This window comes from Lynx rufus, unplaced genomic scaffold (genome assembly GCF_022079265.1).
Source record: "Lynx rufus isolate CCGP_SWC_20201006 ecotype Redwood Valley unplaced genomic scaffold, mLynRuf1.p SCAF_3, whole genome shotgun sequence".
Classification (NCBI taxonomy): domain Eukaryota; kingdom Metazoa; phylum Chordata; class Mammalia; order Carnivora; family Felidae; genus Lynx; species Lynx rufus.
The window spans coordinates 18,226,628-18,243,914 of NW_025814845.1; the positions used below are offsets into that span (position 1 = coordinate 18,226,628).

The following is a 17,287-nucleotide window of genomic DNA, read 5'->3' on the forward strand; positions in this document are numbered from 1 at the left end:
TCCGTGTCTGGCACTGTTCACAGGCACGACGACCTCCCACTAGTAAACATCTCCAATTGTGCGCACACACGCACCCAGGAAAAGAGCAAAGGGAAGCGAGAGATGGCAGCAAATACTCACACAGCCACCTCTTGGGAGAGGATCCACATAGAGTTGGAAAAAGCCCTCTAGAAATTCTGATGCTCCCCCAGGAATATGCCCCCTTGCTGCGAATCACTGCTGTGGATAGAGAGAGGGTTCAGCTAACCCTGGGAGCAGGGCAGAGGTCGGCTGTAACATTTATTGGGCACTCCCAGCGGGCAGAGTGCTGGGCAAAACACTGGAAGGCATTGCAGCGGAGGTTCAATAGCTATTGCCACGTGCCTCGTGATTATATTTTAACTAAAGGGAGGGGATACGTGTTAAGCACACACCAGCATGTGTGACCGACACGTAGATATATGCATTGTGCATTCACCACTGCTAGTTTAGCGTGAGAGGTTACCACAGTAACCAGGGCACGAGAAGCCACTGGGACACACGGACTGAGTAAAGATCGAAGACACATTCCAGCGTGCAAGTTGTAATTTACCATTCTGGTGATGAGCGGAAGCTACCTGAAAACACTAGAAAATACCAGGAACTTGGTGAACCTATTTTCTTAACCATACAGGCCACTTGAGTTCACAGTCAAATTAGTAGTCCAATTCAGCATGAAATAAAGGCAGTTGACTCAACAATGTACTAGAACAGCTTTATGTTAATAAAAATGTTTTTTTTATTAAAAAAAATTTTTTTAATGTTTATTTAGTTTTGGAAGAGAGAGAGAGAGAGAGAGCAGGGGAGGGGCAGAGAGGAAAGGAGACACAGAACCGAAAGCAGGCTCCAGGCTCCGAGCCTTCGGCGCACAGCCCGACTCGGGGCTTGAATTCACGAACCGTGAGATCATGACCCGAGCCAAAGTTGGATGCTTAACCAACTGAGCCACCCAGGAGCCCCTAAAAATGTTTATTTTTAAGTAAGACCAGCCTGTTGATAGGACCGTTCCCAAAGGTCAGACACAGATTCTGAAAGTTAATAGCATTTTTCCTCTTGGAAAAAAAAAAAAAAAGCTTCCATTAAGTTAAAGACCTTCCAATAAATTTAGTGAACAGAGGCATATGACTGTCCTATATCTGGGAAAGTTTATTTATATTTTTATGTACTTTTTAAATTATTTTAAAGCAGGGTTGCCAGATAAAATACAGGATGTATGTTAGTGCATGGGACATGCTCATGCTAAAAAAAATTATTCGTTGTTTATTTGAAATTAGAACTTAACTGGACATCCTGTATTTTTATTTGCTAAATCTGGCAGCCCTATTTTAAGGTTAATACACTTTTGGAACTTCCAGAAGTTCCTTCAAAAGGGAGGGAGGCTGATTTATCTTTATTTACGTGCTCACAAAGTCAGAGGGGAAGGCTTATCCCTCTGGCAGCAAAACTGTAGATTTTGTAGAATTGACTTAAATGATGGAGACAATTTCACTTCTTACTTCTTTTATCATGTAGCAGGACGTGCTTTAATCGGTTGAATTTTTACCTTGAAATATTTGAGATGACTGGTTATAAATATTAACATTACGTTGCAGTCTCAGAAATAGAAAACTAACATCTGGCTTGAAAAGTCCCCCATCATAAATAGTCATGTCCTCAACCTACCTTCCTTCCTTCCTTCCTTCCTTCCTTCCTTCCTTCCTTCCTTCTTTCCTTCCTTCTTTTCTTTCCTTCCTTCCTTCCTCCCTCCTTCTCTTTCTTTCTTTCTTTCTTCTTTCCCTTCTTCCTTCCTTCCTTCTTTCCCTTCTTCCTTCTTTCCTTCCTTCCCTTCTTCCTTCCTCCCTCCCTTCCTTTTTCTCTTTCTTTCCTTTCTTCTTTCTCTTCTTTCTTCCTTCCTTCCTTTTTTCCCTTCTTCCTTCTTTCCTTCCTTCCTTCCTTCTTTCCTTCCTTCCTTCTTTCTTTCCTTCCCTTCTTCCTTCCTACTTCCTTCTTCATTCCTACACTGATATGTACAGTTGTTTCTGTCAAAAATGTCTGTGTCAATATATTTAAACAGTCATACAATGTTACCCTGAAAAAGAAAAAAAGAACGAAAAAGAAGTGCTTGCGGACTAGATTGATAGGTTCTATTCTAGAAATGCACTTACCGCTATCTAAATTTATAGCTCATGTCTCATTTTAATTGAGATTTCTAAATTAGAGGAGAGAGGTTTCAATCCTAATTTTGCACAGAAAAGTTCACACGAAACCAGCTGTTGTGCAGGAATGTAGAATGATAATAATGACTGAATTCCAACATCCATTCCTACTCGTTTTTTCTTATTTTAAACACCAAAGAATATACTTCTATGTGAAGAGCATACTTATATGTTTGCTTTATACTTATACACAAAATTAATACAATTATTAACAAATGCACAGACTGTATTTGATGGCACAGACAGCTTTGACACTCAAAGCTATTTGAGAATGGAGTCCAAGCATGCCAGTGTTTATTCTGGGACTGACTATACATGTTTCTGTTTCCTCCCTTAGACAGGAATACATCGGTTGCAACTCACCTTTGTACCTGGAGTCTTTCTGGAAGGGAGGAAATGCCAGATGAATATGGGAAATCAAGTTGAGGCAAAGAAGCCACGGGGTTCAATATAATACAGGCCATTAAAGTAGCAAAAAAAAAAATGTCTATGTACCTTCTGGCTCTTAAATATTCGCTATGGGAGGATAGCACTCCATCCAGCTATTTGCCACACACCCCTTTTCTTTTTTAGAGACATAAATTCCAAATTCCATCTTTTAGACAACAATCCGTTTGCTGTTTTGATGACAGTGATGGCGTAAGGTTGTGTCTCTGAATGTCCTTCACCAACCTCAAAAAGAAAGAGCCAGGCTGTTGCCCAGAAGAGTCTCTGTTTCACGTTACCTTTTGTGACGGTGGTGAGACGGTTGGGTACAGTATGTGAGCCGTAGACTCTCCGGGGGGAGGACAGCAGCCTCCACAGTCCTGCGTGGGCAGATGAGGCAGAGCATAGAAGTGTGTCCCTATGGGGAGTGAGAGCTCGCTCACCTTGGATGTTCTGGAAACTTCTAGAGCTTAAGTAGGGTCCGCATCGCCATTTTGAACGTGTGTTTGGCAGTTGCATTTGTAACACGAGCCTTGCTGGACTCCTGTTACTGGCCTGTTGAGGTTTTTCTGATGGTGAATGTCACTGAGCATTTCCTGCCTCCAGTCGCCCAGAAACCGAGTGCGGGCCCCAGCCTCCGTAGACTTCCCCTGGAAGCCGGATGAAGGATGAAAAGCAGACAGTGAACAATTCCCACTGGAAATGGAACCCTCCTTGTCATCTCCCCCCTCCACCCCCTCCTGCGGAGGCACCGGCGCTGGGGACAGCTCACGGGGGTGGGGCAGAGGCGCTCATGTGGCTGTAGGAATACCTGGACAGGGAGGCCCCCGTGGTCCTGCCTTCCTCCTCCTCTCCCACCTCCCCTCTCACCCCTGGGGGACCAGGGTTGGGGCAGCAGGGGAAGGTGGCCATGAAGCCGAGGCGGAACCGTTTGTTCATGAAGCAGTAGATGATGGGGTTGACGCAGGACGAGGTGTAGGACAGCAGGAGGATGAAGGAAATGGGGGTCCCGGAGAGGCGGCGCTCGGCTGAGGCCGTGTCATAGGCCCGCCAGGCGTTGGCGCTGAAGATGGGCATCCAGCACAAGAAGAAGAGGACCACGATGACCATGAGCATGCGAATCACCCGCTTCTTGGCCATTAGGTTGGCCGCCGAGCTGCTGCTCCTGACGCGGTTGACTCTGCTGCCGCCCCCGCTGCTGGACAGCTGCTGCAGCTCCAGCCGGGTGCGGGGCCTGGGCTTCTGCAGGTAACAGCCGTCGCTGTCCTCGTACCTGCCGCCGCCGCTGCTGCTCGGTTTCCTTTCTGGGGGCGGGGGAGGCAAGCGACATCACTTACTGTTGGGGATGGGTCACGCGGGACAGAGGGCGCGGGAGCCCCGCCCCCTCCATCAAGGGGCTCAAAGCAGACTTGAACGGAAGAGCTGGGCAGGCACCCTTGGGCCCTCACGGTGAGGGTAAGTAGCCATCCATAGTAGTCCTTTCCTTCAAACGAAAAGCTACTTAGGGGCACCCGGGTGGCTCAGTTGGCTAAGTGTCCGACTTCCGCTCAGGTCATGATCTCCTGGCTCATGAAGTCAAGCCCTGCCTCGGACTCTGTGCTGAGAGCTCGGAGCCTGGAGCCTGCTTGGGATTCTGTGTCTCCCTCTCTCTCTCTCTGCCCTCCCCTGCTCGTGTTCTGTCTCTCTCTCTCTCTCTCTCTCAAAAAATCAATAAACATTTTTTTAAGAAAGAAAAGCTACTTAAAACTAATACAATAACACATCATCTATTGTATGCATAGTATATGATCACAAAATAATATTTCATGCATGTCAATTGTAAGGATAAAAAAATTATGAGTGCACGAATCTGCACACTTTTTCCTCCCTTTCTCCAGACCCTAAGGGGAAAGGGTCTCGCCTGCTGGGTAAGCCTCCACAGTGCTTTTACTGAGAAACCTGGATAATGAGCAGAAATCAACAAAAAACCAAAGAAGCTATAGAGACACGTAAGTTACACACACGATCAAAGAGTTGACTGAGGGGGTAGAGGGAGAAGGGCAAGAAGTTATGTCAACAAGGGTGTCCGCATACATTTTAGTGGATAGCAGATTGTAATGAGTGGGGAGGAAGCGAGGCCTTGTGGCAATTGTAATGTGACAAAGAGGGAGGAGAGAGGCGCCTGGGTGGCTCCGTCAGTTAAGTGTTGGACTCTTGATTTCAGCTCAAGTCATGATCTCAGTTTGTGAGCTCTAGCCCCACCTCAGGTACCGCACTGACAGCGTGGAGACTGGATGGGATTCTCTCTCTCCCTCTCTCTCTGCCCCTCCCCTGCTAGTTCTCTCTCTCTCTCTCTCTCTCTCAATAAATAAATAACTAAAAAAGAAAGGGAAGAGAGGATGGGGGAATTACAATCCACTTCAGTTGCTGAAGGGGTCCATTTGAATATACAGTGCAGTGAGTGTGGGACACACGGGCCCTCAGCTGATAATCGGGTATGTGTGTATTATGTCAGTTTCTCCATTCACAGATGAGGAAATAAGGACACTAGGTCTCATTGACTGTGCCTCATGATGCAGAGTCCCCTAAGAATACTTTCAAAAATCGCCAACATACACCCTCGGTGTATCTATGCTACGAGCAACACGCTTTTGTGATATTTTGGCGTAAATGTACAGCTAAAAGATAGTTACCCCTAGCAGACTTCTTCTGGATAGCATCAAATTTTATTCCTTGGTAAAGTTCCAGAGAGATTAATCCATAGGCCACCATCATCACGATTCCAGGAATAAGAAAGAGGATGAGTAACAGGAACGTGTGCCTAATAAAATAAAAAGAAATTCAATAACCATCAACTCCAGTATTTCAAACTCAGATGGGATAAATAGGGTCCATCTCCATTTTAACTGATCTGAGCAAACACATTAATTACTAGTATTTAATCGCCTTAGAAATTCCATGTCTGGTGGTTCAGTCATTCAAAGTTGTTTACGTCTTTCCTTTTTTTCAGATAAAGTCTTTTACGAAGGACTAGTTAAGTTGGAAAGGGTTGGTGTAATTCTGTGCCTGAAACAAGCCTTCATGCAAAACCAAGAAGAACTTAACGACAAAGAGTATGTGAACGATCTCAATGTAGCTATTACCAAAAATACCAATAAACATTGACAAGAGCTTACATTAATGGAGGACTTAACCATGCTACACACTAAACTAAGTGTTATGTATATAATATTACATACAATACATATACATATATGTGTATATAGGTATATACATATATACGTATGTACATATATGTGCACATATGTATATACGTATGTACATATATGTGCACATATGTATATACGTATGTACACATATGTGTATATACGTATATGCACATATGTGTATATATATGTGTATACATGTATGTGTATGTACGTGCACATATACGTATATACATATATGTATATAATGTATATAATATTACATAAGTTACATATACATATACATATGTGTGTATATATGTACATACATATATACATGTATATATGTACACATATATGTATATATGTGTACATATATACATATATATGTATATACAATTAGATTTAACTCCCATAAGAATGTTTGAGGTAGGTACTGTTTACATAATACCTTAGGTGAGGAAACTGAGGTGTATAGAGATTAAATAATTTGTCCAAAGTCACGCAGCTAGTGGCAAAGGTGGAATTTGAACCCAAGCAATATGATTCTAGAACCTGTACTCTTAAGCATCACGATAGACTATTCGTTGACTTTATCACAACAGAATCAATTCTTTAAAATTTTTTTATTAAATTAAAAACATGTTTATTTATTTTTGAGAGAGACAGACAGAATGTGAGTGGGGGAGAGGCAGAGAGAGAGAGAGAGATACAGAATACAAAGCAGGCTCGGTGCTCCGTGCTGTTAGCACAGAGCCCAGTGAGGGGCTTGAACTTACGAACCATGAGATCATGACCTGAGCTGAAGTCATGCAGGCTCCCCGTAACAGCAGAATCATTAAATGCATAGGTAGGAATGATGGAAAACCTCTTAGGTTTTGCAAAATACGGTATTCGGGCGGTTTCTGATGCCCTGGAATGGCAACACACTTTTTCTAGTGCCTGGTGGGGCAGAGCTATGCTCTCTGTAAACATGTTTGATTCCTGAAGCACCATAGCCTCCTTTATGAGTCTGGCCCCTGAATCATTTTTTTGCACTCTGGCATGTGTAAGGTTACACGATTAGGCCATAAAATTGTCAGAGGCTCACGGTGGCTGGGCCATTTCTCATTTCAATTGGACATGTTTTGATAAGATTCCTTTTTAAGTCTTGGAAATGTTTCTCTCATTTGCAACGTAATTCTTTGTGTGTGTGTGTGTGTGTGTGTGTTACTTGGTTGAAATGAAAAAGGAAGGCAGAGAAAGCAGAGGTTATCTTCGTTTTGAGCCAGTTTTGGATATCGGGTTCCCTGATTCTAAAGCATGCTTGGTATTAGTAAACGTAATACCCTGCGTTTGTGAGACTTTTAAGATATTTTATGACATTTTATACATATACTCTCATTCGAATCTTACAGCCACCCAATGAGGTAGATAAAAAAAAACAAATCTATATTATTAAATCCTTGTATACGTAAGGAACCTGAACCTCAGAGAGGTTACTTGAACTTGTCCAATGTCAGTCAGCTAGGAAGCAAAGAAGGAGATATTAGAATCTCGCCTGTTTCTTTTTTTTTAATTAAAAAATTTTTTTTTAATGTTTATTTTTGAGAGAGAGAGAGAGACAGAGCATGAGTTGAGGAGGGGCAGAGAGAGAGAGAGAGAGAGAGAGAGACAGAATCTAAAGCAGGCTCTAGGCTCCGAGCTGTCACAACAGAGCTCCACGCAGGACTCAAACTTGGGAACGAGATCATGACCAGAGCCAAAGTTGGACACTCCACCAACTGAGCCACCCAGGGGCCCCTCGCCTGTTTATTTCTAGTGAGGTGTTCTGTTCAAGCACCATAACAGCAGCTCTAAAAAAAACCACATGGGATTTGGGAGTCATTCTCTGCTTTAACTTCAGGTTTTATTTTTTTTTATAAATTTTTTTTTAACGTTTATTTATTTTTTGAGACAGAGAGAGACACAGCATGAACGGGGGAGGGTCACAGAGAGGGAGACACAGAATCTGAAACAGGCTCCAGGCTCCGAGCTGTCAGCACAGAGCCCGACGTGCGGCTTGAACTCACGGACCGCGAGATCATGACCTGAGCCGAAGTCGGCCGCTTAACCGACTGAGCCACCCAGGCGCCCCTAACTTCAGGTTTTAAAAATCATGGGTGGCTCACTCGGTTAAGCGTCTGACTTCGGCTCAGGTCATGATCTCACAGTTCATGAGTTTGAGCCCCACATCGGGGCTCTGCGCTGAGGGCCTGGTGCCTGCTTCGGATTCTGTGTCTCCCTCTCTCTCTGTTCCTCCCGGCTTGCGCTAGCGCATGCGCATTCTCTCTCTCAAAAATAAATAAACATTTAAAAAGTTTAAAATTAAAAACTTAGAAAAGAAAAGAAAATCATAGCCCTCCCGATCCTGTAGCCAACTCCGCCCCCCCACCCCCACCCAGACCATCCAGAGGCATTGTGCAGAGCGGGTAAGCAGAGAGGCTCTGTATCTTCTAGTTTTGTGACCTTGAACGACTCACTTCACCTCTCCAAGTCTCCGTGCCCGTAGGGACAAGAATAGTACCTACCCTATAGGGTTTTGAGAGGATGAATTAAATTAATATATGCATGGCATTTAAAACAGAACGCTACGTGTTTGGCATCACTAGCATCCTAAAAGGAAGTTAGAAGAATCCTTCTCCGGGTCTCCAGGAAACTGATCCCCCAGTCACCCTGGACAACACATTCCGGTTTTTATAAAAACCGCGAGCTCTCACGAGTTGTGTCACACAAATAAACACCGCACCGCCTTACCAGGACTGCTGCATCATATCATTCGGCAGTAGGAAGCGGCACATGTTTGCGGTCTGGTTGTTATTTTTGGTAAAAGGCACCAGGTTGCTATAAATTGGGTACGGAGTCATGATGGTAAAGGAGAGGCACCAGGTAGTGGCGATCACCTTCAAAGCATGCGATTTTGTCTGCCAGACCCGGGACTGTAAGGGTTTGCAGATTGCACCGTATCTTTCCAGAGATATGGCCACCAGATTAAAGGTGGATACGCTCACCGAAGTGCCTGGGAAAGGAACAAAGAAGTCAGTTACGATGGCGCTGAAATCCAGAGTTTATTTGCACATTATCTGCTCTGCACGGGTTTCATATCAAGGGACAGCACTCAGTATGTGCAGACTCAAATGTATGTATATATTTTTAAAAATCACTTATTCTCAGTTTCGTTTCAAAAAGGATTTAAGGCAGTTAAAGAAATCTATTTACAAATACATCTTCTTTCCAATTTTTAGGTAAGTTTACTGAACTTTGATTACAACCTCCCTCCTGCTTAGGCTAATTAATAACCACGGGGATGGACTATGTTCCTATCCCACAGAAGAGGTGTTGGACTCAGCCACAGAAAAGCTCTAATTTTGAGCATAACCTGAGATTAGGTTGACCTAATAACCCAGATTTGTAAGGACTGTGACCCTGAAAGGTCACTGGGGTCTGAGCTGGAGGCATTACAACTTTCTGAAAATTTCTAGCACAGACTAGGATTTTTAAGAATGCAATGTTATACATTTTAAAAAGTAGTTTGCAGGGGCGCCTGGGTGGCGCAGTCGGTTAAGCGTCCGACTTCAGCCAGGTCACGATCTCGCGGTCCGTGAGTTCGAGCCCCGCGTCAGGCTCTGGGCTGATGGCTCGGAGCCTGGAGCCTGTTTCCGATTCTGTGTCTCCCTCTCTCTCTGCCCCTCCCCCGTTCATGCTCTGTCTCTCTCTGTCCCAAAATAAATAAAAAAAAAACGTTGAAAAAAAAATTAAAAAAAAAAAAGTAGTTTGTGGAAAAAACACCCAGTGGAAAAACACGAAGGGGGGGATTCCACACCGTAACTAAGGGTTGCTGCGTGTGGGAGGACGAGAGCTTCCCTTCCCGTTCTGTTTTGCTTTCCTGTATTTTGCAGAAGGAGCATGCGTCATCAGTGAGAAAGACACCAAAACACCTTCTTTAAAATGTTCTTAGGCAGAGTCAAAAAACCCCTTAATTTTCTTTAATTTTTGTATTTTGTGTGTGTATACTTATTATCATGTCCTCTCCCCTTAAAATTCCCTTTCATGACTCATCCATGGATTCTGTCAATTTTTCTGATTATCGTTACCATGATTTCTTAAACCTTAGAATTAATCTAAGCTTGGGAGAACAGACTCTTAGCCTGGGCCTTTTATGGATAGAAATAAATTCTCTGAAACTATATATAAAAATATTCTTTTTTGGGGGGGACTACCTCCAGGGTTCCTTAGAGACTTGAAGGAATCTGCAACCCAAAAGCCATTAAATAAAAACTCATGTTCTGAGATGGGAATACTGTGTTTTCCTGGACATCACCCCAAGGAATTGGTGACATTTAGGCTACAGAGTGTAGTCCCGAAGTCCCGGAGTCAGGGTCTGAATAATGAGCCCACCGTTGTTACAAACCTCCTACCAGGCAAGCACTCTTTCTCTTTTTCTTTTCTTTCTCTTTCTTCTCCTTTTTTTTTTTTTTGGACTGCATCTTAGGAGATTAATGAATGTGAACTGTTAGGAGTAGTATTGAGGAGAACACAAAATCAAGGCAAGAATAGAAATCACCAGATCTAGAAATCCAACAAAACCATTACGATGTTGCAAACACTTTCAGAATTATCTTGCTTTCCATTTTAGCTATTTTTAAAAATATTTTTTGGGGGCGGGGGTGAAATTCACATAACCATTTTCAAGCAGGCACGTCCGTGGCATTTAGCACATTCACTATACTGTGCAATCACACAAGCGCTTGCTTTAAATCTCCTTTCACAGACCCTGGTTAAGAGTCTTAAATCATATTATCGTTAAGATACATATGGATGGGCCTGGAAAGCTGAAAGCGCCACGAGATGCTAGTAATTATTACCGCTTCATTGTTTCATAATGATCCCTTTCACTGGTAAGTCCATTTTTCTTTTCAGAGTTCTTGGACAAGGACTGACACTTTCTTGGTTGCTTGTCCGTGGCACACAGATCAGTAATTCATCATCGTTCGGTCAGGGTTAGATCCCGCTTCGTCAATTGGGAGAAATAAAGGCTTTGAAAGCTTTCCGGTCATTACTGCCCTGGCCCAGCTCAGCTCAGCTCAGCTCGGCACATTTTGCAAGGCTTAGGTCAGACCAAAAAACAACCCTCCCTCACTTCCCGGCCTCCTCCTCCCCTCAACTAGTTCTCAGAGTGGGTGGGAACGCGACAGTCTGGCAGACAGGGAGACAGGGGACGGAGAGACATCTTTGTTCGGCCTCAGGAGAGCCACGGCAGCTGGCAAACTGGGTCAGAGTACTCACGCACCACGGTGGCGGCTACCGATCTAGGTTCAAATCTCTGCTCTGTGCTTTACCACCTGTGTGTCCCTGGGCGCATTATTAACCTCTCTGTGCTTCTGTTCCCTCGGTGAGGCGGGGAAGAATAAGCACCTTAGATTTCACAGGGTGGTTGGGAGATAGGATCGTGGGAGTAAAAAAGCACTTAGTACAACATCTGGTGCATAGAAAGTGCTCAAAAACATCAGCCCTTGTGATTTTTCTTTGTCATTGTCATCATTTTGATTGGCAAAGGCAGAGGGCTGCCTATCCCAGCCAGTCAGGGTGAGCTTAATGACCCACAGGCTCCGGGAGCAAAATCAACTCCTCATTTAGTGCCAGAGGCCGCTCTCCCTCTCTGCCTGAGATGGTCCCAGCCCCTGGGGGACCAGGCTGGGAAGTAAGTCCCGACACAGGAATCTAGAGCCGGAAAGAAACAGGTGTTCACAGTAGCCCCTGTTCCCTGGGAAGGCAGGAGCAACAGTAGAGAGAACCCTCCACCCCCCGCCCTCCAACCACCACCCCGAAAACTGCGCCTTGGGTTGGGCAGAGCCCCGGAATACGACCAACGGCTTCCAGGAAGGGACTGAGCCGCACGAGTGCCTCTTTCTCTCTAGCCGAAGCAAGCAAACCCCACCTCTTCTGTGGTTTCTTAACAACTTATTCCACCCTGAGAAACTGACCCCTGAAACGTACGACTGGGGACTGAGTCCTGGGCGCGCACGAGGACGGACCTGCCTGAAAGCCAGTGCCTGCACCCCTGCGCTCAGCCCCACACAGCCAGGTGTTTTGGGGGGGTTTTTTGCACTCAACAGGACTCCTCTGCTGAGGCTGTCGGGGAGCGGTGGGGGGGACGGTGGGGGGGACGGTTGGGAAGGTCTGGGGCCCAGTGGGGTCTGGGGCGAGCTCCAGAAATAGTCACCGGCAGCAACTCACCCATGAAGTAGGTGGTAGTCTTGCAAACAGCACTCCCGAAGATGAAATCCTTGAGCAGGTTGGGGATGAGGTTGAACGGCATGCAGAAGAGGCAGAGCATGAGGTCGCTGACGGCCAGGGAGAGCAGAAAGATGTTGGTGACAGTTCTCATCCTCTTGTTCCGAATCAGCACCGTGATGACCAGGGTGTTTCCCAGCACGCTGAGCAGGAATATCAAGGAGTACAGGAGGATCTGCACAGCCAGCTGCCACTCTGCACGGAGCAACAGGGACGAGACAGAGGGGCGGGCGGAGGTTATGGGAGCAGAATGTTAAATCCATAGCCCACGACACCAACGGTTATTTCTTGCAGATTTTTTTTTTCTTGCAAGGGTGCACCTCCTTGAACCCGACTATTCCTGTACTTGACAACGTTTTACAGAAACCGAGGAGCCCACAGGGATTCAGTGGCTTCTAAAATGTTGGTTTTGTTCAAGAATCTCTCCGGGAACCACTTTTTCCTCGGAACAAAGCTTCCCCAGTGCATGGTGATTGCTTCCTTTCCTAGCTGCTAAGCATTATTTTGCTTTCATCACTTTTTCACGCCGGATTCCCCCCCCCCCCAAGAAAAGGTGACAGCTGGACTGCCAGAGCACCTTTTCTGTGATGCTGGTAAGTTCCAGCTTCGCCACGTGTGCCCCTTTCTTATTACACTTCGGCTCCTCCTTCCTTGGATTTGCCCCCCACACCCCCACCCCCGAGTCCTATACCTCCAACGCAACTCTCCCCTGGGGAACCGTAAGGGTATTTGACTCAGTTCTGCTTCTTGATGCGTTATCCAAACTTGTGAACGCACGACTTTCCCCAGCCTTGTCTCCCGAGGACTTTGTTACATTTTCTCTCTCAGCCTCGCCTTTGCTGATTTCTCCCTGAGCTCAATCATTTTCTGAATGAAAATAACAGTGTCTGACACCTACCTTTGGAAGAATGGGGCTGATCCAAGCAGAAGAGCGTCTCATTTTCGATTCCCAGCTCACAGGGAGGGGTGATGTTGCTCCCATTCACGAGAAGGCTGTCGACCACATCCATCCTTGCCTGCTGTTCTCCAAGTGCCGCGAGCCGGGGAATTGCTCATTCCTCTGATGACCGGAGAGACCAAATGCGACCTGCCGTGGAGGGACAGGGAGGGAGGGGTCTCCAGGTGCGGGCTTTTCCAGCCATTCCTGAAGGCGACGTGCGCTCACCACGCTCGGTCCAGCTGGGCGAGCATCTGCACTCCTGTCTTGGAAAAGGCAGCTCTTGTGAGCCAAGCCAGCTCCACCTTCCGAGCCCACCCCTCCCGTTCCCGGGCCAGTCTTGGGGCCCCGAGCACAGATAGCCTGACTGTGAGTTAACCCTTCCCAGAGTGTCACTGCTCTCACACACACTTGTGCACACACGGACACACTTGCACAGACACACACACAAACACACACGCTTCCCCGGCACCTCTCTCCTCTGTGTAGGAACCTGTCACCAACCCAGACGTATGCAGAATAAAGCCCGGACTGGCTGTGTGAGACAGGAACAATTAACACGGTAACAGATACGATAATGCAGAGCGTCGTCGGGACTAAAGGACACGGAGGGACTGTGTTTCTACCTCCTTATATAAAAGCAATTAGTGCCTTTTTAGCTTTGGAACCATGCCCGGCAATGTGTGTAGATATAACTGTCCCATGGCTGTTGTTACCAACCACAGTGTTATTTCTTGCCAGCTCTGGCCTTGTTAACCGAAAGGAGAGGGGTGTTTTTGGATATAGGTTTCTGGATCCTTAGTACCAAAAAAGGAAGGAAGGTTTTCCGTTCATTCATTTATTCGGTGGTCCATTCATTCGGCACATACTCGTTGAGTCAACCATCTGCCAGGCACTTTCTAAACACATGAGCAAGGAATGAACAAGATCCTTTCAGATAGTGTTTCACACCATGAAGGGAGTAAAGCCAGAAGATGTAACGGAGAGGAATGGATTGGGGGCGCTGATTCAGATGAGGTGGTCAGGAAAGACCTCCCGAGGGAGGGGACACGATCTGAGACCTGGAAGACAAGTAGGAGGAGGCCTGGGAAGATCTGGGGAGAGTGGCTTCTTCTAGGCAGGAAGAACAGTATTTTTGGCAGAGGTCACGGTAAGTGCAAAGGCCCTGTGGTGGAAATAAGCGTGGCCCCTTTGGGGAACAGGCAACAGTAGGAGTGAGTGGGAGGCAAACAGTGAAAGCCAAGGTTAGAGAGGAAGACCAGCCTGGGTGTCTGGGTTTTCTTCGATGCCCCGTAGCCCTCGAAAGCCCCTCCGTATCCACCCTACAGATGGTCTCCTTGGTTCAGACCTTTGAGGAAGCGGATGACGGCCGTGAGACCTGTGTTTTGGACACGCCCCTTGGCTGGGCTGAGATCCATTCTATTTGCTAGATGCCTGCGGGGCCCTTGCGTACTGACGGGGCTCTCAGTGGACAGCTACGCACGTCTTTGCTGGACGCGGATGAACTAACTGGCGTTTTTGCTGTGGCGCCTGTTTTCTTTGAAACTACGATCACGGACACTAGAAGTGGGAGGAAGGTTGGAGAAGCTATCAGTGGTTATTAAGAGGATAGGCTTTGGCATCAGACAGGCCAGGAATCAAATCTGGGCTCCACGGGTCATGTGCTGGGAACCTACCAGGCAAGTTTCTTAACCTAAGACTCACTCCCTTCTGTCAAATGGGGATCAGAATGGCTTCATAGATATTTGTTATGAAAACCGACTGCCTTAAGGCAATGTCAAGGCCTGGCACGCTCAAAGTGTTCACCAAATCACAGATCGCGATATTAATAGCCATCAGATCATAGTTGTTATTTCCCTTCTATGCAGGAGGAAACAGGCTCAGAGTGGCTACGTGAGTTGCTCGTGAAACCCAGGGCTGGATACCCGCGCCTGGACCCCGCAACCCCATCCCCATTCTACTTCCTGCAGCTTGGAACCTTCTTTGTTAGCCTAGGATCACGCAACCCATGTGTTGCCAGGACCCTCGTCTCTGCTCCTCCTTCCTGCCGCGCGTCCTGTTGGCTGAATCTTTCCAGGATGTGGACGCTGCCCCCGAGGTGGGGGCCCAGTGCGGTACCGTCCTGATCTGGGGCGGGAGAAACATTCAGGTGTGGAGCCCCGGCAACAGCTAAATTCCACGCTACTGCTTGTTCCCGGCAGCTGGTGTTCAGCCACTTCAACAGGGCAGACGTCGTCGGCAGCCACAGAGGAGGCTCCTGCTGAGGTACCTCCCCTCCATCGGCAGCTGTGCTGGCGGTGGGAGGAGTGTGCTTCAGCAAGTCCAAGGGCAGGAGAGCAGCGGGCTTGGGCTGACCTGCCCTGAACTAACTTCCTTCCTCCCTTCCTCCTTTCCTTCTTTCCTTCCTCCCTCCCTCCCCCCTTCTTTCCTGCCTTCTTGCCTGCCTTCCTGCCTTCCTTCCTTCCATCTTTCCTTCTTGCTTTTCTTCCCTTCCATTCTGCCTTCCTTCCTTCCTTCCTTCTTCCCTCCTTTCCCCTCTATTCCAATTCGGCTCAGGGGTTGGCAGGAAGTGAGGGTGGAGTGTCGGAGGGTGGGTGCTAGAGATAATTGTAAACCCACAAGGAGTGAGTGTGGCACATCTGAGTGCTGTCCTTTACAAACATTAGTGCACATCTGAAACACCTAGGTTAGTGCTTTAAAAAAAAAAAAATGAGGATTTCCAGGCTTCCCTCCCAGGGATTCTGACCCTCCAGCCCAAGACGTGGGAATCTGCTTTTTTATCCCTGGGGATTTGGAGGCCAGTGATCTCAGGGTCACCTCTCGGGCAGCTCCCTGGAAGCCATTAAGAGCGTGAGCACAGGCGTCAGACTACGGGAACCCAAGCCTGGCCTTCACCATTGGCCAGCTGTGGAACATGAACAAATTACCTAACCTTTCTGAGCCTCACCTTGCTCATCTATAAAATGGGGACAACATAATGCTACCATAATGCTACCCATAAACAAAATACGTGGAAAGCACTTAGAACAATGCCTCACCATTACTGGATCAGATCAACTCTCGGGGTGCTCTGTTTACCCCCATGATCGCGGCCGCAGGGGAACGAGCCACGAGCAAAGTTAGCGGGGACCCTGTGCTCGTGAAATCCTCAGTCTGCTGTGGGAGACAGGTGATAATAAACTGGGCAAAATGGGAATGCCCTTCTTACCTCGGAGTCTATCCCGTGATCGGGCATGAGTTCTAGGCGAATCGATAGTAATGTGCTAAATTGAGTTGAAATAGTTTAAGTGCCCCTCCTCTCCAAGGCACGCACCGCCGGGCGGCCTGAGCCCGGCTGTCTCCTGCACCCCACGAAGCCCTTGGGGTCACGGGGACTGTCTTCTCTGGCAAATCCTAGAAAGCCACAACTCGAGCAGCCTCACCTGGTTCTTAGGTAAAGAAATGGGTGGCTGCTCCCTAACCCATTCTCCACTTGATCTTAGCCAAAAGGCCGAGAAGCGATATCCCCAACCCGTTCTCAACATTAAGGAAGAATTGTCCTCAAACACACACACCAAAAATGTATGTGTGTTTTTTCCCCCCTCATTGTCACGCCAATCCCATGGTCGTTACAAATTTTGTAAAGCAACAGAGATACGGAGAGCTATCGTGAATTTCAGGTCCCGGCATGATTCACTCTCAGTGCCGTGCCACTTTCGGAGACACAGTCCGGAGTCGGTGGTCCGTAACAGGTTTGTTGTGGGGGCACCCAGTTCACAGGGCGGCCAGACGCTTCTTAACGTTCTCGCGGCTCTGCTCTGCAATTCTCCCCGCACTCTGCTGCTCTGAATGTGGCCCTCTCTCAATTTCTTACTCGTCACTCTCTTCCCAACCAGCCAGACTGCTGCCTGCTAAGCCTTCCTTCTTGTACTTCCTCTAACCGTCCATACTTCTGGAACTGGAGGACGGCTCTGGGTCACTCTAGGGGTGGACACGCTGATATGGTGGTGCACCCCTGCTCCCCCCGCCCCGGGAATGCACGCGTCCGCCCCCCCGAAGGTCCTCGCCCTCTGGCCATCCCTGGGGAAATCCCAGTGGCTCCTTTCTGATGAAGGCAGCCACCTTCGTGTCTGTTGGATGAGGCAGTTGCTTGGCAAGCCACAGCTGGGTTGGGCAAGTTGCTTTGCCTCTCTCACACTTTGTTTCCTCACCTGTCAAATGGCTTCACAGTGGCAGCCCCCAGGTCAGAGGACGGC

General features: G+C 47.3%; 1 protein-coding gene across 1 annotated transcript; it reads right to left on the reverse strand.

The window, feature by feature from the left end:
- Positions 1 to 3,407: 3,407 nt before the first annotated feature.
- Positions 3,408 to 13,128, reverse strand: CCKAR (cholecystokinin A receptor). The gene is made up of 5 exons (XM_047092172.1): positions 13,014 to 13,128; positions 12,059 to 12,310; positions 8,579 to 8,840; positions 5,312 to 5,439; positions 3,408 to 3,943 (listed from the first exon to the last, which is right to left on the reverse strand). Exons 1-5 carry the CDS (start codon positions 13,123 to 13,125, stop codon positions 3,408 to 3,410), a joined length of 1,290 nt encoding a protein of 429 aa, XP_046948128.1. The 5' UTR covers positions 13,126 to 13,128.
- Positions 13,129 to 17,287: the final 4,159 nt, after the last annotated feature.

What these genes read in the sequence shown, in the direction of transcription:
- CCKAR (XM_047092172.1), bottom strand. Translation starts at nt 13,125, where the DNA reads ATGGATGTGGTCGACAGCCTTCTCGTGAATGGGAGCAACATCACCCCT. An exon ending in GATATGATGCAGCAGTCCTG is followed by an intron (nt 5,440 to 8,578) that starts GTAAGGCGGTGC and finishes TTATTTTATTAG; the next exon opens with GCACACGTTCCTGTTACTCA. An exon ending in CCAGAAGAAGTCTGCTAGGG is followed by an intron (nt 3,944 to 5,311) that starts GTAACTATCTTT and finishes CCCCGCCCCCAG; the next exon opens with AAAGGAAACCGAGCAGCAGC.